At 40.4% G+C, this 24,781-nt stretch overlaps 1 protein-coding gene across 1 annotated transcript; it reads left to right on the forward strand.

The window, feature by feature from the left end:
• The first annotated feature begins 2,297 nt into the window (after positions 1 to 2,297).
• On the forward strand, positions 2,298 to 24,285 carry cavin1b (caveolae associated protein 1b). Its single transcript, XM_079406298.1, has 2 exons — positions 2,298 to 3,138; positions 21,622 to 24,285. Exons 1-2 carry the CDS (start codon positions 2,629 to 2,631, stop codon positions 22,477 to 22,479), a joined length of 1,368 nt encoding a protein of 455 aa, XP_079262424.1. The 5' UTR covers positions 2,298 to 2,628; the 3' UTR covers positions 22,480 to 24,285.
• Positions 24,286 to 24,781: the final 496 nt, after the last annotated feature.

Below are 24,781 nucleotides of genomic sequence, written 5' to 3' on the forward strand. Positions count from 1 at the left end.
TGATAAAATGAAATATCGTATAAATGTTAATTTTAAATATTAACATAATTAATATAAAACAATATTAATACCAATACATAGCAAGCTATGTACTCGATAGCATAGCTATGGAGCTCAAGAGAGATAGCCTTTATGAGTTCTTATAAGTATTCTCCTATTCTTACTATTGACACTGTGTCTAGTTGCTATCTGAGGCTGTATTAGAGACACATCCTAACTCAGAATACTATTTGTTTAGGAACCATGGTAATTTCATTTAGGATTTAGAACTTTTTAAAACCTTTCAAGTCAAGAATTATGGAAGCTTCTGTACAGTCCCATAATATTGAATTATTTATCCATAGTGTTTGTAGAAAAATAGCCTATAGACCTCTACTCAGTATGCTCAGAGTTATCTGATATAGACTGAATGATGCAAGTTTGTGTGCCAGTGTAACAGTGAGAGGTGAGAGTGCAGACCTTAGAAGAATGTAGCACAGACTCTGTAATGAACCTGTGTATATTTAGAGTTGGGAACTACTGAAGAAACAGGTGAGGAACATACGCCGGACCAATTCACACTTGCGCACACACACACACACACACACACACACACACACACACACACACACACACACACACACACCATCTGAAACAAGCTGCAAGTCTTTCCTTTGTGTTGTTAGTAAACAAATTAAGGCCTGTTATGGGTATCATGAATTTCAGAACATACACCTAATGTTAACTAATATTTTCAAAGAAGTTTATTTAACTTAAAATGTATTATAGCTTTATTTTAGTTTATTTATCAAATTTAATTAGCACCTGGACAATCAATGCTCTGAAGATGATGAATATCCTCTCTGACTTTTGCTAGGATCATTTTTGGAGTCATTCCAAATCTACAAAGCCATTTTCCATTCCACTGCAAAGAATATAATAATGTTATCATCAATCAATCTCTAGTGAATAAAATGACTAAAACAGTAAATAACAGCATTTCATTAGAGAGAAAGATGAGCTGGAATAACACACAGACTTGCACATGTGCACACATGCAGGGCCCACGCGCATAAGAGCTCAAGATATTTTTGTGAACTCTTCCCTTTGGGTGGCTTTAATGGTGTGCTGTATGGGAAAATGGGCCTTTAGGGAACTTAAAAACCCTGTAGGTCTGGATCACATTCCAGCTCTCACTGTGTCTGTGCCTGTCTAATACTGTTACACTCTCCAGAACCTCATGCTATCTTCACATATATACAGCAATGTCCCAGAGAGAAAAAAAATACTACTCAGAATTTGTTCAAAAGATATAATTGAGTTTGGAATTGTGTCATCACCTTACTCTTACAATTCATCTGGAGGTATAAAAAACATGAGACAACTGTTGATATTAACTCTAATAACTCTAAAATTAATGTCATAAGTTGACCTTTATTTGAAGAAATGACTGAGTTTCACCCCCATGAATAAGTACTTTAGCATATTTTCAGTATAGTACTTATTACAGATATAATATACTGTGCGATGTGAATGTAATGTTTTTGGACACTTACTGGCATATTAATTACAATTAAATGAAAATGCATTATAGTTTAAACTTGTATTAAATACAATTAGTTGAACTCTGGCTTTTTTGCTTTTCTGACTCACTTAAGTAGGACTTTAATACATCTTTATATGTCATTTCATAATTGCTTCTGTTGCCTTATGAAATATGGTTAAAGTTTACTGCAAAATACTGACAAGCATTCACACACACACACACACACACATATTATGCAAACAGTAACTTTTATTTTGGATGCAATTAATTACGATTTGACAGCACTACCATAAATGCTTGTCAGTACATTTAGCAAAGCACTTTAATCATATTTCAAATACAATAGAAGTAATTATGAAGTTACATATATAAGGATGACTTAAGTGTCTGAAAACATTGCATTCAGTTTGCATTGCACTTAAGTATTTTATTTCTGTAATAAGTACTCTTTTAGAAGTATGCATAAAGTGTTCTTCTTTTTCACAATGCTATCCCCTGTGATTTCAGGAGTGTAGTATTTGTCTGGTTAGTTGTTCATAGCAGCCACAATGAGGTGGATTACCCTTATGTAAAACCTTATGTAGAATATTTTCTAGACCACTGATACGACCGGAGTCTTCATCTTTAAATGTAAACTGTTTTGACAGTGGAAAAAGTTAATCTCCACAGAGATCTCAATTGTGTTTTTTTATAATGGGGTCCCAATGCAGGCCACTGGGTGGAGCACTGCTCTCCAACACACACATACACAGTGTGCAGGGGGAGTGTCAGTGGGTAAGAGGAAGGCAGCTGGCATGCAGCTGATTTGTCTGGAGGGTTTCACAGGGAAGTGTGGCATTCACGACCCAGCGCTCATGCAGTACAGACCTTCCACAGCCTGCTTGCCAGCCTCCGCTGCTCTGGCCAGATCCCAAACACACTCAGAGAGAGAAAGAGAGAGAGGAGAGCAGATGTGGTGAGTGTGACAGAGGAGGGAACAGTTAGGTGAACTCTAAAGGGGAATCCTGAGAGCAGAAAGAAAGGCGAGTAAGGACACAGAACTTTCCGCTGCTTGTATCCTTTCACATTCCACGCTATTTTACCACATTCTCAAGCTTTTAAACATGGAAGTGATTGAAGACAGCCGTCTGCACCTGGAGGTGCCTGACCTGCACAAATCCCTTACTGAGATCTCAGAAGATGAAATCAACCTCCCAGCCTCTGATGATGAAGATGAGGCCACCGCTGAGAACAAAGCAAAACCTGCTGATGAGAAAGAAGAGGCAGGTGAGGGAGACAAAGGTGAGATGAATGGAGTCATGGTCCTGGCGCTGCTGGACAAAATCATCGGGGCCGTGGACCAGATCCAGCAGACTCAGTCCGGGCTGGAAGCCCGTCAGCGTGAGATGGAGAGATCAGTGACAGGCATCCAGGGGGAACTCACCAAACTGTCCAAGAACCACACAACCACAGCCAACACAGTCAATAAGATGCTGGAGAAGGTGCGGAAAGTCAGTGTGAATGTGAAGACGGTGCGAGGGAACCTGGAAAAACAGGCCGGGCAGATCAAACGCCTGGAGAGCAACGAGAACGAACTTCTGAAAAGAAGAAACTTCAAAGTCATGATCTACCAGGTGAGGAGTGTGCACACAGAGGACAGTTGGGATTGCTTAGAGGTTGATCAAGTCTCATAGCTAGGTTACATTTTATTGAAATATTAACTTTGTCTCAGTTGTGTCCATCTTTCAAGAATTTCAAGTGAAACAGCTGAGAGAATTGTTGACATGCAGTAAAAGTATAGATCCATAAAATGAATGTACTATGTAGATAGACTAGCTCAGATCTTGGAGGAACTTGATAAGAAATGTTCATATTGAAATCCCTTACTTCACAATGACTTCACTGCTGACTGCAGATTTCAGTTTCTTGGCAAATCGGGGCAAAGTTTGAGATATCTTCTCAAACCCAAGATTAGATGAAAACAAAGCAAAAGTTTCCATATGCTCTCCATTTATTGTAATTGGCATCCAGAAGAAACTTTGAGGTATTGCAAAGAGGTCTTGTTTGTTTTTTCTTTCCTTTCATAAATTACAAAGATATTTTGTAAAAGAATGTGTTTTGTAAAGGCGATTTGCACAGTGAGTGCAATATAAAAGCTGCAGGGTGCATCACATGTCACAGCCATAGTCGGCAGGGTGTGGCCCTGGTAAAAATGAATACATCTTACCATTAAAAAAAGTCAAAGTACGCACATCCAAAGCGTCTTGGCCAGATGCAAGATAAAAAAATACATAAAATCGTACAAAAAAGATCTGCAGACTGTTTGCCTTTATTTAGAAAAAGTTAATATAAGACATGTGCGCCTGATGAAGGTCTGTGACCGAAACGTTGCCATTTTTAAGTTTTTCTAAATAAAGGGAGATAAAAAAAATACTTTTTTGTATTATATTCCATATTACAATTAATAAATATAAGCATGTATAGTGGCTCTTAAAAGTGTTTCCTTACTTAAAATTGAATGTCACTGCAATACATAACAAAGCATCAAAGCACACCTTTGAAGAACAAGGCTACCTGCTGCCTTAAAAAGCAGGATTCAGTTTGATGGTCGCAGAATAAACGAACACTGACATGTTTTTACATGCATTCTCTCTCCAACACGGCAGTCATGCTGGATTAATGTAGAGAAGGTTTCTTTCTTTTTCTCATAGATGGAAAATACCACAAGCAAAATCCAGAGACTATTTTAAAAGGGTGGGAGTGGTTTGTCAGGGAAAGAGGGAATGGAAGAACATGAACACAGGGTAAGGACAGAGTAGAGGGGAGTGGGACACGCAAAAAAAAGGGTAGCTTCATGCAAAAATAGTCAGAGAGAGTTACTCAGACAGTCTGTCTGTAGTTAGAGGTTGTTGTTGTTTTTTTTGGCTGTATAATGCAATGTGTAATAGCTTGCAGCTTTGCACAGTAGTGCAAGAACATTCAGAGTTTCCACACAGTGAGTCAGAAGAGGCTGGAGCTGCCCACCCCACGCACACACAATTCACCAATTACTCTTCCGAACATCCTTCCTTCGCTCATCAGAGAGGGAGGCTCCGTCACAATTCCACCCTGTTATTATTTTGCAAGTTTAGGAAGCTCAAATTCCACTCTTTTCATTCAAATCTACTTATTCTCTCATCTTTTTCTTTAAATTAGGTGGTTCTACACAATAAGGTCAGAAACATAGTCGAGTATGCAAATACAGATGTGAATACTTGGTCAATGCATTGCAAGCATCCCATTATACAATGTTTATTCCTGCGTTATTGTCTTGAGTTGCCAGACGTTCTACTTCACCATGAATTGTAGGCTATTTCATATTTTATTTATACATTTTTTTTTGGCTAAGAACTGCCCTGTTAGAAACTGTCTGACTGACATGCAAACAACCAACCACTGGTGGTTTTGTTTTTTACATGTCAAGTAGCGTTGATTAAAAACACAGAAAAATATATCAGCAAATACATGAACATTCTGTCCATCCAAAATTAATGAGTATAGATTATTGCACAGACTTAAAGCTAAATATATATGTCTGATAATGGATATCTCATTTACTTCCATCAAAGGAACCAAATTCAACCAACATTTTGAATATCTTTCAAAAAATTTATGACACAAACTGGCAAAACTTCAAGTGATTAGTTCTTCCATTATTAACTATTCCGTAGTTTATTTAAAGAGTAGTTGATATCCGGCAATGTCGGGCTGTTGTGATTATCTGTTGGCCTATTTTTTGTATTGTGTTCCGCACAATTGGCACCGGTCTGATCCCTGTTGGTGGCTTTTTGGCTGATTGAGCATGTTGAATTGGCAGCGAAGCCCATTGGTGATACAGATGTTCTGATTTGGTGTTGTGCTTAGCAAATCAATGCACGAGATGAAAAACAAAATTGACGGAAGCAAGAAGGCTTAATTTTCATATTCAAAGTCCTAGCTTTTCTAGCCTTTTTGAAAAATGAATACAGAGTACTGCCACCTGCTGATATGGAGAGTTATTTCGTCGAGTGTAAATGCTAGCTTGCCATTGGCTGTAGTCTTTGTGGTGTGTTTAAGCACAACTTTTTTTGTTTGCCAGGATGCAGGCGACATGAAGCGACAACATAGTAATCACCACTAATTATTTGAAGCTGGTTTGGAAAATTGACTTTCTAAAAAATGTATGATAATAGCATCTATAGAACCCTTTGTAGTAATGCTGTGAATGCATGTGTGAAATGCTCAGAATGCTCTGGTCGTGTGAAATCAAGCATTAGTAGTTACTATAGAAGTGTTTACAGTCACACGCTTGCATAGCATATGTTTCAGGCCTAATACATGTCAGAGTACTGAACTCATCAGAGCCAAGTCTTTTGGCATGCAAATCTAACCATTAGATAATTACACACACGTCTGATTTGCATGCTTCATGGGTGTTTTGAAATGTTTTATAGGACAAAGAGCATTCTAATCATTTGTCTCCTTCAGCACAGTAGGCCAATGTTCCATATTTCATAATTTGTACAGCGCATTTCTGACAGACACTCCAGGGTCATGAGTTCGAGGGTGTTTAGGGGATTTTTTTTTTGTCCCTGCCCAAAGAAGACGCCTCTCTCCTCACCCCACTGAGTTCTTCTGTTCCGAGTGAAAAGAATAACAGTTTTCATACAGCAGGGACTATCGTTGAGGAGTGTGGAAGTTAGGGGTGTGTCAAGTAGTGTGGAAGTTACTAGGCAAGCTTCTGGAAGTCATAATGCAATGTTGTTAGACTTCAGCAGAGACAGTAATTGTGGAGACGGTCAATAATACAAATTTGCACTAAAGCTCAGTTTGTGATACAATTGTCACACTTTATTGCTGGTTTGAAATTTTTTTAAACACAATCGAGATTTTGGTCTTTTCCCTTTCAAGCAGATAGGAATCATAATTGTAAACCTTTTAGAAACTAACTGCCTGGGGGTGTTACCAGTTAGTACTGCTGTCTTTTTGCCTTTCTGACCCCTCTCAGAAAGTTTGAGAAGACCCCTCTGTTTGCCATCATCAACATTCATCCTGTCATCTGCTGCTGCTACAACTCTCTGCTTCTCTCATGCTAACATGTTTTTGACATATTTTTATCACCTTCATTCTCTCTTTTCATTATGTGTTGGATATTAATTTGAGTGGGACAAAAGGTTTTTCATATCAGTTGGCACCAGTTAAACATTATAGCTGTTTTTGATGTGTTTTGGTTAACAATAAAAGTAAAGTTGACATGATATTTTAAAGTTTTTACACTTTTCTTAATAGGACATCCATATTTAAACCCATTTTTTAAGGTGACCCACATAGCATAATAGGCAAATACATTACAAGTTTCAAAGGTTTATTCCCTACACTAAAATGAAAAACACATATGACACATTTTAAATGCTTCACTACAATAAACGTCTAAAACCTTTTAACAGCATTTATTGTTGCTTCCTGGGCCCTCTAGGCATGGATACAGAGGTGCATTCCAGTTATTATTCCTCTTCGATTCAGTGCAAGCAGGAAAGGGAGTGAGAGAGGAGGGTTGTGTGGTAGGGTGTGGTGTCTTAACAAAGTGGAGCTCATATTTACCGTGCTGATTCATACTTCAGGCATCCTCACTCCCCTGTCTCCATCCAGCTCTTTTGCTTCCATCCCATTTTGCAACAACTCCGTTCCACCCTCCCAGTATATCATGCATTTATAAACATGCCAGTATCTTTCACACCCTGATACTCCCTGCCTCCAAAATCCTGATGGCTCATTGGCCTGAGCTTCTCCTCAAGCTCTTGAATGCATTTGAGGCGACTGTTACTGATAGCTGTTATGTGAGCAGTTTGTTTTGCCTTCAAAGAAGGCAAAGGTATGCAAGCTGATTAATTTCAAAATAAAACAAATAGCCTATTTGTAATATATCTGTTTCTGTTTAGTTTCCTTTCTGCCCATATTTGGTTCTTCCTGTTTTAGTTCATGACCCAGTTTTGTTAATTAGTTATATTCATCACCTGTGTTCTATTAATTACCTTGTTCCCTCGTTTGTTCCACTCCCTTTATAAGTCCTCAGTTCTCCCTCTGTGTTTGTCGGATCTTAAGTTTGTAATGGTTATTCGTGTGTTGAAGCTAATAAATATACCTTTCGTTATTTGTCGTTTGTGGGCGCCCTTACTACAACCACCAACCGTGACAGAAGATCCGACCGCATACCGAAGACGAGTTCACCGCTCAGGATGCTAGAGCTTGTGCCCGTCGTTTGCGGGGGTTCACGCCGCCGTTCGCGGCTCGCCCCTGCCCATTCTGCGTGGGATGTTGGGCTGCCTGTCGCGGCTTACCCAGGCCACCCGTTTTGGGGAGAACGGGTCGCCATTCGCCGCTCGCCCTTACCCACCACCCAAGAGAAATTCGCTCCGCCTGAGACGGTGATGAATGTTCCGCCCGCGGCGAAGAGGATTCCGCCGCAAAGGACGATGAACGTTGCGCCGTCCGCGACGAAGAGGATTCCGCCGTACACGGCGATGAATGTTCCGCCCACGGCGAGGAGGATTCCGCCGCAAGGGGCGATGAACGTTGCGCCGTCCGCGCTGAAGAGGATCCCGCCGCCTATAACGGTTCACCCCGAACCACCGAGGAAGGAAAGACAGGTACCGATAGGGATTTTGATTGAGTTTGAGGGCATGTCAGTCCCTCCAGTGCCTGCTCCTCGCCAGTGCCATCCAGTGCCTGCTCCTCGCCAGTGCCATCCAGTGCCTGCTCCTCGCCAGTGCCATCCAGTGCCTGCTCCTCGTCTGTGCCCGCCTATCCCCGCACCTCGCAAGAGGGTCCCGTCCAGCCGTCCTGAGTTCCCGCTGGTCCCGTCCAGCCGTCCTGAGTTCCCGCTGGTCCCGTCCAGCCGTCCTGAGTTCCCGCTGGTCCCGTCCAGCCCACCTGAGTTCCCGCTGGTCCCGTCCAGCCCACCTGAGTTCCCGCTGGTCCCGTCCAGCCCACCTGAGTTCCCGCTGGTCCCGTCCAGCCCACCTGAGTTCCCGCTGGTCCCGTCCAGCCCACCTGAGTTCCCGCTGGTCCCGTCCAGCCCTGCGCCTCCCGTGCGCCCTCTAATGTCCGCGCTGCAAGAGCGCCCTCAAGTGTCCGCGCTGCAAGAGCGCCCTCAAGTGTCCGCGCTGCAAGAGCGCCCTCAAGTGTCCGCGCTGCAAGAGCGCCCTCAAGTGTCCGCGCTGCAAGAGCGCCCTCAAGAGTCCGCGCTGCAAGAGCGCCCTCCTGCGTCTCCGCTGGTCCCGTCCAGCTCTCCTTCGTCTCCGCTGGTTCTATCCAGCTTCGCGCCTCCCGTGCGCCCTCAAGTGTCTGCGCTGCAAGAGCGCCCTCAAGTGTCAGCGCTGCAAGAGCGCCCTCCTGCATCTACGCTGGTCCCGTCCAGCTCTCCTTCGTCTCCGCTGGTTCCGTCCAGCTCCGCACCTCCCGTGCGCCCCCCAGTGCCCGCTCCTCCAGAGCGCCCTCTAGTGCCCGCTCCTCCAGAGCGCCCTCTAGTGCCCGCTCCTCCAGAGCGCCCTCTAGAGCCCTCTCCTCCAATGTGGCCCCCAGAGGGGAACTTTCCCAAAGAAATTTTGGGGGGGGGCCATATAGTCCCAGTCTGTGTGGCCAGGCCAAAGGCCAAGGCCACAATGGACTCTGATCCACCATGGACTCCTGAGTCTCCAGATCCGCCATGGCCTCCCGAATCTCCAGTCCTGCCATGGCCTCCCAAGGCTCCGGATCCGCCATGGTCTCCCGAATCTCCAGTCCTGCCATGGCCTCCCAAGGCTCCGGATCCGCCATGGTCTCCCGAATCCCCAGTCCTGCCATGGCCTCCCAAGGCTCCAGATCCGCCATGGCCTCCCGAATCTCCAGTCCTGCCATGGTCTCCCAGGGCTCCTGATCCGTCCTGGAGGCTCCCCTGTCCTATCCTGGTCCTGCTCCAGCCTCCAGGACGCCCGCCCCCCCCTCCCCGATGTTACTGTTACGGTGCGGGACGCACCTTCCGGGAGGGGGAGATACTGTAATATATCTGTTTCTGTTTAGTTTCCTTTCTGCCCATATTTGGTTCTTCCTGTTTTAGTTCATGACCCAGTTTTGTTAATTAGTTATATTCATCACCTGTGTTCTATTAATTACCTTGTTCCCTCGTTTGTTCCACTCCCTTTATAAGTCCTCAGTTCTCCCTCTGTGTTTGTCGGATCTTAAGTTTGTAATGGTTATTCGTGTGTTGAAGCTAATAAATATACCTTTCGTTATTTGTCGTTTGTGGGCGCCCTTACTACAACCACCAACCGTGACACTATTATACAATATATAATAAAACATATAAATAATATATATATATATATAAAAGAATACAAGCAAGAATAATATAAAAAAAAAAACAGATATTGTGTGTATACTATGACAATTTAAAAGTAGGATTTTCTGATTTCTTTGAAAATGTTAATTTCAGAGGCCATTACTCCAGTTTTAAGTGTCAAATGATCCTTCACAATTTTAAAAATAGGAATTTCTTTCATAAAAAAAGTATTTTTCTCAAAAAAAACGTTTGATATATGTAGGCCAATGCAATTGGTATTTATTAACACATAACAGATTAACAAATATACACACAATTATACTATAATTATAATGACCAAAAATGTGAATGCATAACACAGTTTACATGCTATAATATTGCATATTGCACAAAACAAGGGAGAGACAGGTTTTATCAGTCCAAGGGAAGTTGTTTACAAGTTCGTAGGCTGCTACAATCAGGGCCAGATAATGGTCCCATTGGCAGCTCAGTAATAGCAAACTTTGGTACATTTACATTACATTTATGCATTTAGCAGATGCTTTTATCCAAAGCGACTTACATTGCATTCAAGTTACAGTTTTACATTTTATCAGCTCTTGCTTTCCCTGGGTATTGGTTTGCTTGCACTGTACTGTATGTACAAAGAGCCCTGGTTTGGCTTCAAGCTTCGGGTCATTCTGCCTTTCTGCCTGATGCTTTGAATGCTTGTAGAAATGGCTTATTGTGCCATTAAATCTTTGCATCATTAAAACATATTCTTTGTTTATTTGTATAGCGCGTTTATTCAAGAGTTTTGTTTAAGGCAGGCAGTGCATAAAATAGATCTTTTAGCACACCTTTCTGCTTTGCTTTAAGGGTTGGATCCAATTTCAGTTATGTACATCCACTGAACTGGTTGGTTAATTTCAGTCTCTTCCTGTATAAGTGGGCGGTTCTTGTTAAGAATAGGCTTAAGTCAAGTCAAGTCACCTTTATTTATATAGCGCTTTTAACAATACAAATTGTGTCAAAAGCAACTGCACAATATCAAAATAGGAAAATAGTTTGTCAATAATGTAAAATGACCAGATTAAACACTCAATTTTCAAATAAAGGCATTTCATTATTGAATTCAGTGGTGGCATCGTCCAGCTCAGTTCAGTTTAAATAGTATCTGGGCAATCAGGTCGAACAGCGGCGACAGCGGCAAGGAACCAAAACTGGTTGCGGTGGTCTTTTCCCGATGGCTGTCTAGGTGGCGGGGTCCTCACTGGGGATCTGTCTCTAGGGTTCATCTAGGTGTCCTGGTCTCCGCTGACGTTTAGGGCTGTAGAGGTCTTCTCTAGGTGCTGATCCACCATCTGATCTGGATACGGACTGGATCTGGTGACTGCAGTGACCATCTGAGCTGGTTATGGACTGGATCGGGTGGCTACGGTGACCTCGGAACAAGAAAGAAACAGACTAATATTAGCGTAGATGTCAATCTTCTTACGATGTAACAAGTGCATTGTGTGTTATGGGAAGTGTTCCTGGTTCCGGTTGACCTAGTTAATGCAGCCTAACAATCCATTAACGGATTTGAATATTAGAAGCGTATTAGTGTGTTATGGGTAAACCAGGTTAAAGAGATGGGTCTTTAATCTAGATTTAAACTGACAGAGTGTGTCTGCCTCCCGAACAGTGTTAGGTATATTGTTCCAGAGTTTGAGCGCTAAATAGAAAAAGGATCTGCCGCCCGCAGTTGAATTTGATATTCTAGGTATTATCAAATGGCCATAGTTTTGAGAACATAATGGACGTGGAGGACTATAATACGATAAGAGCTCGCTTAAGTACTGAGGAGCTAAACCATTCAGGGCTTTATAAGTAATTAACAAGATTTTAAAATCTATGCGATGTTTAATAGAGAGCCAGTGCAGTGTTGACAGGTTCTAGTAAGAACTATAGCTGCTGCATTTTTAACCATCTGTAGTTTGTTTATTAAGCATGCAGAACAACCGCTCCAATAAAACATTACAATAATCTAACCTTGAGGTCATAAACGCATGAATTAACATTTCTGCATTTGACATTGAGAGCATAGGTCTTAGTTTAGATATATTTTAAAGGTGAAAAAAGGCAGTTTTACAAATGTTAGAAACGTCAAAGGAGAGATTGCTATCAAATAGCACACCTAGGTTCCTGGCTGATGACAAAGAATCGACAGAGCAGCCATCAAGTGTTAGACAGTGTTCTAGGTTATTACTTGTGGGGGTTTTAGGTCAGATAATTAACACCTCTGTTTTTTCAGAATTTAGCAGTAAGAAATTACACGTCATCCAGCTTTTTATATCGACTATGCATTCCATTAGTTTCTCAATTTGGTGTGTTTCACTGGTCCGCGAAGAAATATAGAGCTGAGTATCATCAGCATAACAGTGAAAGCTAACCCTGTGCTTCCTGATGATATTTCCCAAGGGAAACATGTAAAGCGTGAAAAGTAACGGCCCTAGTACTGAGCCTTGAGGTACTCCATACTGCACTTGTGATCGATATGATACCTCTTCATTCACTGCTACAAATTGATGGCAGTCAGATAAGTACGATTTGAACCATGCTAATGCACTTCCACTAATGCCAACAAAGTTTTCTAGTCTATTCAAAAGAATGTTGTGATCGATAGTGTCGGACTCGAACGCAGCGCTAAGATCCAGTAGCACTAATAGAGAGATACAACCACGATCAGATAATAAAAGCAGGTCATTTGTAACTCTAATGAGAGCAGTCTCAGTACTATGAGATGGTCTAAATCCTGACTGGAAATCCTCACAGATTTAATTTTTCTTTAAGAAGGAATATAATTGTGAGGATACTACCTTTTCCAGTATCTTTGACAGAAAAGGGAGATTCAAGATCGGTCTGTAATTAACAAGATGTTTGGGGTCAAGTTGTGTTTTTTTAATGAGAGGCTTAATAACAGCCAATTTAAAGGTTTTGGGGACATATCCTAATGACAAGGATGAATTAATAATAGCCAAAAGAGGATTTATGACTTCTGGAAGCACCTCTTTTAGTAGTTTAGATGGACTAGGGTCTAATATACATGTTGTTGGTTTAGCTGATTTAAAAAGTTTAAACAATTCTTCCTCTCCTATAGTAGAGAATGAGTGTATTTGTTCCTCAGGGGATCTATAGTGCACTATCTGATGCGATACTGTAGCTCACGGCTGCATGGTTACAATTTGATCTCTAATAGTAAAATAGTTCATAAAGTCATTACTGCTGTGCTGTTGGGAAATGTCAACACCTGTTGATGCTTTATTTTTTGTTAATTTTGCCACTGTATTGAATAAATACCTGGGGTTATGTTTGTTTTCTTCTAAAAGAGACGAAAAGTAATCAGATCTAGCAGTTTTTAATGCTTTTCTGAAGGATAGGGTACTTTCCCGCCAAGCAATACGAAATACCTCTAGTTTAGTTTTCCTCCAGCTGTGCTCCATTTTCTGGGCTGCTCTCTTTAGGGCTTGAGTGTGCTCATTATACCACGGTGTTGGACTCTTTTCCGTATTCTTCCTTAAGCGTAAACGAGTAACCGTATCTAAAGTGCTAGAAAAGAGAGAGTCCATAGATTCTGTTACATCATCAAGTTTTTCTGCGCTGTTGGATATGCTGAGGAATTGAGATAAATCAGGAAGATTACTTACAAAGCAGTCTTTTGTGGTAGAAATGATGGTTAAATGCTCAAATGTGGACCATTTGTCTAGCCGATTGTCAAAAGCTATTCATGAGCTCTAAAAACTTTAACCTGAGCTCAAATCTTTTTCTATTTTGATTAAGTTCAGAAATTCTCAATCTGGATGCATAGCAGTGGTTTAAAACATTTCGTTATCATAGAGACTGGATATTTCAAGCAAGCAGAGATCTGTGAGAAATACACTGAAAAAGACTCATATATTAGAAGGAAAACTTGGATCTTGTCCACCTTTCGGAGACTGGAATGCTTAACTTTATCATGTAACTTATATAATTAACACCAATCACATAGTGGAGTAATTTGATAACTAATGTATTTTAGCTGGCCCTAACACTGGTAGACCATATATGGCAAAGTCACAGAAATACTCCCGTTGTCTACGTCATGTAGAAAAGCCCATTTGTCTTATGTCACTTTGGAAGCAATTTGAACGAGGCAGGGGCTTCCTCCACTGACCAAAGAGAGAGAAGTAGCACATGAGATCAGGAAAAGAGGAGAATTAGAGGAAAAGTGTGTGAAACAGACAGTAAGAAGTGTGCAGGGTGAAGTTATGAGAATAGAAAGCATCTGGGCTCCTAAAACTCTCTCACACACACACACACACACACATCTGTGAAAAGGGAAGGAAAGGCACTGTGTTTGCTATAAATAGGATCTGCTGCATAGTTGTTTGATTATGAGGGGGAGAGGGCTCATGGACGAGGCTGGTTTATAATTGATCTGGATCAGATGCTCAGAGAGCCTCATGTTCAGCCGAAGGCAACAGCAGAATGGATGGCTATATCCACTGCTGGCACGGCCCAGTGCTGTGTGTCTTTTTGAGTTGTTTCTGTGCAGTTAATCTTCAGGCGGGCATGAGGCATAGCAGCATGACTCTGGCTTTTGGCCCATGTTTCTCAGTTTGGCAGAGGCTTTATCTTGTTTGCACTCCATCGCCTACCCTCCATCTTTCCTCTTCAAGATTGTTCAGTGTTGGGTAAATGTTTTTGAAACTCTATGAGCTACAAGCTAGTTTTAATTTAAAGTAGTTCGGCTACACTTTAGCTGTACCCTTAGTTTACTACGCTACAAATAACAAGATACAATATGTACATGTGTGTACACACACATACATATATAACCTTTGAGAAGTACTTATTACCGAAAAAATGTTCTTTCAATATATAAGTGCAAATTGTAATGATTTCTGGCACCTGATTGCATATTAATTGCAAATGAAAATGTATTATAGTTTAAATATGATATTACCAATACCTATTGGAAAAGGAAAAACTGAGATGGTGTTACTGTATTGAAAAATAAATTGAGTAACTTTATTAACAATGCTACATTTAGGTCTAGGTACGTTTAGGATGTGTGGTTCTATGAAGAACATCCATGGAACTTTTCCATCGCACAAAATTCTTCAAAGTAAAAAAGGTTCTTCTGGTTATCAAATGTTCTTCACACTAAGAAAAAATAGTTCGGTGACACTTTATTTTAGGGTCTCTTAACTAGTTGCTTATTAGCATGCATATTACTAGAATATTAGCCATTTATTAGTAGTAATTAAGCACATATTAATGCCTTATTCTACATGACCTTATTCTACATCTCTAATCCTACCCAATACCTAAACTTAACAACCACCTTACTAACTATTAATAAGCAGCAAATTATGAATTTATTTTGGGAACAATCGTAGTTAGTATTGAATAAGTGTTCCCTTTTCTAAAGTGTTACCAATTGTTCTTTTAACTGTTCCTTGAAAGGTTCATTTGTGGACTTAAAAAAATATATATTGCCTAATCTTGTGATTTAAAATAAATATATAAATACATAAGAGAATCCCCTAAAAGGAATTCTGTGTGTTTGCAGAATATAAGAGTGACTCCCGAACTAGACAGATTGTTGCAATGGTTGATAAAGTTATATGTATCACACTTTGCATTGTAAATCAGCTGTAAACCATTTGGTATTTCCTATTTTTGACAAAATAAATATTGATGATTGGATATGTATTATTGTTTGCCAACAGTATAAGTTTACAAAGATAAACCTCCTGTGTTTCAAAGCATTTGTATTTATTTGTATTCAGGGATTCTGGAATTGTGTAGCTGTTCAGCATTTGGTGCAAAAGTAAAAAAAAATAAGTTTTGAAAAATAAGAAACAGAAGACTGAATCAGTATTTCTCTTGCTGCAGGGAACATTTAGTACATTACTACGGCTGTACAGAGAGGATGTGCTGATGTTCCACACAGTCATAAATCTCTGTGTAAACACAAACCTCTCTCCTCCATTGTTATTGGAAAGAGTAACTCAGCAGCACCATGGCAACCATGATTGTGGTCCCGGGCAGCGCTCTAAATCAGTGGGCAGAACAGACCGATAGTAACTACATGTTCTAAATAACAAGCTAAATATTCTGTACTGTACTGCATATGGGAACACTTCAGTCTAAGAAAAGGGTTTCAGTTTGCCTCAGACTGGAAACTGCCTGCTTTTGCTTATAAAACTTAACATGGCAACGAGTTGCTCCACGTGCCATGCCCCGAACCTTCTATCTGTTGTGATGAATATAGAAATAAAGAATTGCTTTGTGAGTTCCAGATGCTCTATGCCAACGTTCACTTTCTCAGAGCAGCGTGTTCTAATGGAATCCGGCCAAGATCTGCCATTTTATAGCATGAGTGATTTCCTAAAGTTTACACTGAACTCCACATGGATGTGAATCTTCAAGGACAGCCACAGTTGCTAAGCACACAATTGCCACAGTTGTCTCGACGGTCACCATGAGGATACTGTTGTGCGGTTGCAATGGAAACACTCAGTGTTTATGACATCAAAACAGTTTAATTTGGTGTTGTAACAGTTGAACAGCTCTCTCGCTCTCAACAGCAGCCTCGGATTCATCACACAATATTCCCTGCAGGGAAAGCTAGCATACCATCACTTTATATAGTCAAATCTCTCTCTTTCTCTCTCTCTCTCCCTCCCTTTGAAACATTAAAGTAGAAAAAATAACTCAGCAAAAGAACAGCTGAAAAGAAAAGACATCTTTCCCTAGAGTCTGTCCACAAAAATAATTTTCCCTCCTTCTATTCCTCCATTAATATAATAAGGGAGGATTATCATTATAAAGGAAGGGATAGTTCAGACTATTTATAGTTAGTAAGGTAGTTGTTATGTTTAGGTATAGGATTAGGGGTGTAGAATATGGTCATGTAGAATATGTGCTTTATAAAGCCAATATGTTAATAATAGGCATACTAATAAGCAACTAATTAATAGTGAGAATTGGTCCTTATACTAAAGTGTGTCCAAAAAAGTATTACAATTTTGCTTGATTTACAATGTTAATAACTGGAAAGATGTAATCACAGTATGTGAGAAGGGTTCATTAGGACAGAAGGGTGGATAAAATCCTAGCTTCAACTCTAATTAAACCTCTGAACCTGTTAATCAGGTCTTTAGGATTACGAGAAGCAGTTTGGTGAAGATTAACGCTGCAGGAGATGCCCACCAGGAGCAGAATTAAATAGCCTGCATGATATTTGTGAACTCTGAGATGAATAAGACATAAAGGAAACTGTTAATGTTTCTTTTATCTTCCTGCTAAAGATATGACTCTTTTAGTGTGTGCTTAAGTTTCTTGGTTTGTGTGAAACAGAATCTTACCAAAGCCCTTTGTGCTCCACATACACATTCCACACGTACTCCCTATCCTGGTGTTCCACATTTCCATTTCCTGCCATGATGAAGTTATGCAACATGTCCGGAGGATTCCCTTCCACACATCCAGTGCTATAATCTTGGGAAAACCCCACACCCACTCATTTTCCCTCTGCTCTGACCCTGTGCTGGAGTTTGTGGGTGTGGTGGTTGGCTTTGAATGGAAAGGTGGGGCAGAGGGTGTTTTGGTAGGGAATCCCTCATCGCCATGGAGACACGGCAGGCTGGAGGCAGGCAGATGTGAAAGAGCTCTTCACATGTGACTGAAGAGAGACGCTTCTGTGAGGCAGTGGAAATATTCCGCCATCCACACACAGTTTTCATTTATCAGTCTGCTGACATGTGGAAAACATTTTCAGTGTACTTTTTGGTTCTAATGAGGATCGGTTCACCCAAAAATGAGAATTAAACGCAACCAATATGTTCTTTCAAACCTGTATGGCTTTCAGATAACTTCATTGCCATGCTATGACTATTCATCATTAAAAGAAAATAAGCACCATACACTCTTAAAAATAAAGGTTCTTTATTGGCATCTATGGTTCAATGAAGAATCTTTAAAGTCTATGCAACCTGTCCATTGCACGATTACATGATTAAAATGTCCTTCTTTATAAACAAAATCTGTTCACTGAAAGGCTCTTTTGGAAATCCAAAATAGTTCTTCTATGGAATCGTTGTTTTAAGAGTAAATGCAGTCCATATGGCTTCTGTGCTATATTCTAAATCTTCTAAATCCATTAGATGGCGACTGTGTGAGAAATAGACTGAAATTTATATAATCAGTGAGTCAGTAAGCTGAACTCGAAAATCAGTCTTAATTTATGAATAAATTATTCATTCCAAACCACCTTAAAAGAATACTTGATTCACTAATCTAGTTTTAAGGCTAAACTCAGCAAACTTGTTTTCCAGCATATGATGGTTTGGAATGACATGACGTTAAATAAGTAATGACCAAATTTTCATATTTGTGGAACCATTTTCATTTTTTCAGATATAAAGTTGTGGTATGTGGTATCTATAAATAACAGATACTGTCTGCAAAAGAGAAGGACGGATGAATGAAAGTATAAAAGAAAGGACGTTTCTGCTGACCAGCTGGGGTTGAAGCCAGCTGATTTCAGCATATGACAAACCTACCTACAAACACACAAGAGAGACAGACAGCCAGATAGACAGACAGCTGAAAACCCCACACCATGTGACACACAGTCAAAAGAGCTCTTGTTGTATCAGATTGTGTTTATACACGCTGTGACAAACACACACACGCACATTAACTCAAAGACACACAAACAACTCTTCTGTTCATGTGCTCACATATTATGTCGATCTCTGTAGCCCACAGCCCTTCATGCTTCTGTGGTTGGCTCATGGAAAAGTCAAGCTGTCTGTGATGTGGTCTCAGCTCTCAGTAAGCGACTCATACATACTTATGTGTGGGCATGTGTGTGTGTTTGTGCAGAACACCTTGTGTTTGAGAGGAAAAAAGGGGGAAAGCCTTGCATGACACAATTTTTCTTATACAGACCATGATGAGGCAGCGACAGAATGAAAGAAAGGAGGAATCTTTATAACATGTGTTGCTGCACTGACTCAGATATACTGTATGTTGCTTATTTCCAAGACAACTGTGTTGTGTGTGTGTGTGTGTGTGTGTGTGTGCAATGAGTGAAAGCAGCTGGAATTAGATGGTGGGATTACCCTTACCAAAAAGTAGTATACTTCAAGTTTATTTTAGACACAGCTAGATCATTTCCATAATGATCAGCGCAATCCACATGCTTTTTTGGGTGCGTTAAATAATGGCGCAAATACCAGTAATTTGATGAGCGCAAACGTTAGTAAATCGTTTATTGTTAGTTATAAAGTTTATTGTTATCGCTCTCCTATATAGTAGAAGAAGAAACCAGCCTTCCTCCTATCCACAGTGCAAACCGCAAATGTGTCATGCATTTTACACAGATATACTAAATATGGACTGTTCAGTGAATAATAAATATATAAAGGGATTTCTGTCTCATGGTTTGAGAGGATCTAACCTCTCAAAAGGGAACAAGTTCAAAGAGATTTTTTTCTTTCTTTCTTGGGAAAGTGAAATGTAACTCCCCAGCTCTTATCGTTCCCCTCATACACACATTTTCCAATAGTTTCTAATGGTGGAGTGCGTGTTTCCCTTCCTCTCTGCTCGGCAGAACAATGCAACATTAACTTGAGAGAGGCACTTTGGGATGTGGGCTCACCAAGGTGACTGCCTGACTTCCTCCAACATGTTTTCCATCTTACTGTTCCTCCATTACAGCTGCTTTTAGAGAATGTTGTTTACTCAAAATGAGTGGCCTTCTGACCTTTGGGTCTTTAGTGCCTTAGATTAGATACCCTTCTAATATTCTGAAGTTCATCGTGGTCTGACTTCATATTTGAACCTTTGGAAATGACGTGCTACTACAGCAAAGTACTTTATGTTGTACTAGTCCATTCTTTTGTAAAAGAGTGTGTGTCTTGATGCCACATTTCTCTGTACTGTTTATGTTAGCATGTTAGCATTAGCTTCAAGTTCATTACCTGAAAATGTATTAGGGTAGTGCATTGTTCATCATATCATAAGAAGCTATTGTTTTAGCAGGGACCTGGATTCGAATCAAACCTACAACATGACCTCTCTCCCTGTTTTATTTGATGCATTTGAAAAGCTGACAAAGTTTGACAAACTTAGTTCTTGTGCCCAGCAAAGTTTTGTGGGTGAAATCCTGTAAGTTCTGTAGAAATCTGTGCAATCACGAGTTTTGTGAAAGATTTTAGAGGCAGAGTTTGCTCATGTTCATACTGTACAACAGACAATGGGCTTTTTTTCACTAACCTGTAGAGGGAGCAGTCACAAAAGTACATTTGGGTGCAAATATTTCAGCTTTGACATTGACAAACCTCTTGTTGGTCTTAAAATTTGGTTTACTCTCTCTATTTGACACAAAGTAAACTAAATTGATAAATCAGGCATTCATCATTCTCATGAAACAACTCAAATATTATGACATAATATATTAATTCAAAATATGTCTGTCCCCATGTGTAGTATAGAATGAATGAAGACACTGTGTCTCAGTATGATATGTCTGTTTTTATGTGAGTTTGGAGGTATAAAATTCATGCAAATACAAACACCTCCAGCAGCAGCACATGCTTACCGACACTTTGTTTGCTTGTTTGTTGTTTTCCCTGTGTGGATCATTTGTCCCAGCTTGATGCAAGGGAAAGAATAAATCAAATCAAACAACAAGAAAAGACATCCTTATATTTGTTGGTTTGGCCTGGGAATGTTGGCAGAGACATTAACAGAGCAAAACGGGATGACTCAATGTATCACACCGATGGAAAATAGTTCTCCTTTACAAACAAGTCAGAGCATTGTGCTGTAGAAAAAGAGTGTGCTTGGGAACGAGGGGCTTCGCAGGATGGAATGCTGGGAATTAGGGTCGGGCAGGAGGGTGGGTGGGAGACAGGTCGGAAGGGAAGGGAAGGGCGAAGAAAGAATGGAAGAACAACAAAAGAAAGAAAACAAAAACTCTGATGAGGAACATAAGAGGAACAGCTCTGGCTGTGAGTCGTTCATGTTCTCCACTTGATAACCTTTGTTAGAATTCATTTAAGATAACTCTTTCATATGCATATGCTTGTTTGACATTACAAATAGTAAAGGTTTGTCTCAGGAATTCCCTGCTGAAGTTGGTATTAATGAGGGATACAGAAGGTAACTCTTAGAATGACCTTTTAAATGATACAAACCCTATAAGTGCACAATAAAATGTTTGTAGTCACCCTACAAACATCATAAAATCATATCAGCGACCCCAGTGAAATGAAATGCTCTATCTAATAATGGTCTTTTTGTGATTTCAGCATGTGGGTGGGTGTGTTTTTGTGAGTGTGTGTAAGGTCACCATTAATGTTAGCACGGATACTGAACAATAGGGCCATTAAATGGGATAAATAAAGACAGGACATTGATTGTTTTGGCAGTGCTTAGTTTGGAGATCTGTTACACGCTTTTGGCAGAGGAGGCTTATTAATTTCTCATTTCCTTAAAGAGAGAGATACAACCATGGACAAAATAGATGACATTTTCAGCAGAAAGGTTTAGTGGTTCTTGCATAATAGTGGCATGCTGGTACAGTATATGGTAGTTGGGCTTTTTATAAAGTTATAGCCTAAGTAAAAGGGACCCACCACAGGTTTTCTCTTTTTTTTATCTAGATAAAGAAAGAAAGCCAATTTACAAATGTTTTGAGGAATGTGTATCAGCTTGCCTTCATCGCTGTGAGTTACATGATTATTTTGGTGTCTCTCTGCAGGATGAAGTGAAAATACCTTCAAAAGTCAGTGTGGCCAAGTCCATGAAGTTTCAAGAGGCTGTGGAAGGAGAAGCTGAAGGTGAACACAAAGCAGCAGCAGAGGAAGGAGGAGAAGACAAAGAGAAAGTCAATCTGGACCTGTCCTCTGATGAAGAGGAGGTGGAGATCGAGGAGACCATTGAGGAGTCTCGAACAGAGCGCATCAAGCGAAGCAGCCTGCAACGCGTCCAGAACATCAAAACTGCTTTCTCCAAGGACAAAATGGAGAAAACCAAGCAAAAGACCAAGGATAATTATGAGAAGACCAAACAGAAGACCAAAGAGAACTTGGAGAAAACTCGCATGAAGACCAAAGAGAACTTGGAAAAAACCAGGCAGAAGACCAAGGAAAACCTTGAGAAGACCAAACAGAAGACCAGGGAGAACCTGGAGAAAACACGTCACAACATAGAGAAAAAGATGGGCAAACTCAGCAATCGGATGTCTGTGAACCCTGAGCGCAAAGAGAAGCTCAAGTCCTCGCAGAAGAAGATGGTGAAGTCTTTCACTCCTGACCACGCCATCTATGCTCGCTCCAAAACGGATGTCTACAAGGTTCCGCCGTTCACCTTCCATGTGAAAAAGATCCGTGAAGGAGAAGTGGAGATCCAGGGAACCGAGATGGTGGAAGTCAGTGTGGATGCAGAGGAGGTGGAGAATGCAGTGATGGAGGGAATAGAAGATGAGGAGATGGAGATGGAAGGTGGCGAGATGGTGGAGGAAGACGACGAGACAGAAGATAGCCCTGAGATGAGAGCGCTACTGGAGAGGAGAGAAGAGCTGGTGTTAGTGGAAGACCATGACAGAGATAGCGATTAGTGTTTGTGTGTGTGTTTGGGTGCTTACACATTAGAGAAGCTTGTAGCAGAACGTTTGATTGGTAGGACAGTATGGAAGGCTCAGTTTGATATCAAATGCCAATACAGCAAATTTGATTTCTGAAAGCTCAACTCTCTGAGATTCTAATCAATGAACTGATGCCTAAAGAGGTTTTGGTTACTTATCAGAACATCTGTTTCACCAAAGCCTGTATATTTTTCTCTACATCTTCACAGAGCACTATCTCCATTAAAGTGTTTACAGCATTCTCTGACATAGCATAACCTCTAGTGTGTAGGCGCCCTGAGCATGTGTGCTGTACTGCCAGTCCAGATATTGGATTCTGCAGGAGAATGTGAATGTGTCTGTTTGCATGTGTGTATTTGCATCTTTTCTATCAGCAGAATGTTTCAAATTTAGGGTGACTCTATTCACCTAACTTATGTACGAGTGAGAGATTTACTGTACTAGTTCAAGTAACGTTCCTTGAGTGAATATTGTTTGCTAAGACTAAGCGTGCCAATCAATAAGATGCAACATGGTATATGGGAAAATTATTGTGCTAGATGGACAAGATGAACATAAAATTGCAACTCTTTGAAACGGATAACAGACAGATGGCTTGATCAAATGAACAACAGACTTGTTGGACAGGTAGTTCTTTTGTTCTAGAAGATTATTTGGTCACACTTTATATTAGGTGGCCTTCAATACATTCAGTACCTGCAAGACATTGTCTTGATCTACTGTGTAACCACATTTACTGCTCATGAGTTTGGGGTGCGGATAGGTTGAGTAAGGATTTGGTTACAGTTAACAGTGTATAAAGTGAGACCAATTATTTCCCTTCTTGTTCTAGTCTCACATGTAGAGCTACAGACTGTTCTTCACTTTTCGTAGAAGGTGGAGGAACAAACCAATATAAGAAAACCTGAAGTATTGCTTAAAGTGCGCATTTTTATATATCTTTTATATATCTTAGAGTTTAATTAATAATGTTACATTTCTGTCAAACTCAAACTGTTACACTGATTATGTTTTGTATCAATGTGATAAATTACACACATAGTAAATAGTATAAGAAATAAGAATATGAAACCACATTTAAAAGTAAAAAATGATCATGTGACTACATGTTTTTGTCTTTTTGCATGATTTGTACTGGAAACTATCAAAACAGATGATAAAAAGAAGAATAAATGTCTAGAAAATGATCTTCAGACTGGCACTGCAGGCTTGCTCAACATAGGCACCAGTGCTCTTTACCCACTTAAAACTACTGTTTGTGCAACATTTGCACGTCCCCTGGTGGACATGTGTGGTAATGTTGTAATGGGCCAATGAGGGATGAACCCTCAGCCTCATTTATTGACCGAAGAGAAAAGTTACAAAGTTAAAGTGAAACAGGTGTGAGCAGCAAAAATCTACAGCTAATATCATCAGCACCTCTAATCTTAAATGAAGCACATATGATAATGAATCACTGTTATTACTTATAGCACAAACATTTCTCAGATGTGTTAATTTCATTCTCCTCAACGCTCAGATAGTATAATTTCAGCAATTGCGTAATCTTGCAAAACTTTTACTCTGCTTTAATCATAGTTTCTTTTTTGTTTGTTGTATTTTTGCTTGTGTAGCTGATGATGCATATGAATATTATCTTGTAATGTCACAGTCTTAACCACTAATGTGTTAATTAAAGCAATCATGCTTCACACTACATGAGTGCTGTTTATCTGTTCAAGATTGATGTATTATTTTTTCACTGTATTGTATGGTGGCCGAGAGAGCTCAACGCGCTGCAAAAAAAAAAAAAAAAACACCTGCAAATTAAATCAATTTGACAACACACACGCTGCAAATGCTCACAACACAACCAAATAAAGAAACACACTGCAAATAGAAAAAAACACCTGCAAATTAAGAAACTAACTTCATCAATTTGACAACACACACGCTGCAAATGCTCACAACGCAAACAAATAAAGAAACGCACTGCAAATCGGGGAAGTCGCCTAATGGTTAGAGAGTCGGACTCGTAATCGAAAGGTTGCGGGTTCGAGTCCCCGGCCGGCAGGGATTGTAGGTGGGGGGAGTGAATGTCCAGCGCTCTCTCCACCCTCAATACCACGACTGAGGTGCCCTTGAGCAAGGCACTGAACCCACTGCTCCGGGTGTGTGTGTGTGTGTGTGTGTGTGTGTGTGTGTGTATTTGTTCACTACTCACTGCTGTGTGTGTGTGCACTTGGATGGGTTAAACGCAGAGCACCAATTTCGAGTATGGATCACCATACTTGAC

Source organism: Barbus barbus (genome assembly GCF_936440315.1).
Source record: "Barbus barbus genome assembly, chromosome: 44".
Lineage (NCBI taxonomy): Eukaryota > Metazoa > Chordata > Actinopteri > Cypriniformes > Cyprinidae > Barbus > Barbus barbus.

Bases quoted from the DNA above. Each gene is read 5' to 3' on its own strand.
- cavin1b (XM_079406298.1), top strand. From the start codon at position 2,629: ATGGAAGTGATTGAAGACAGCCGTCTGCACCTGGAGGTGCCTGACCTG. The intron at 3,139-21,621 runs GTGAGGAGTGTG...GTCTCTCTGCAG, and splicing joins TCAAAGTCATGATCTACCAG to GATGAAGTGAAAATACCTTC.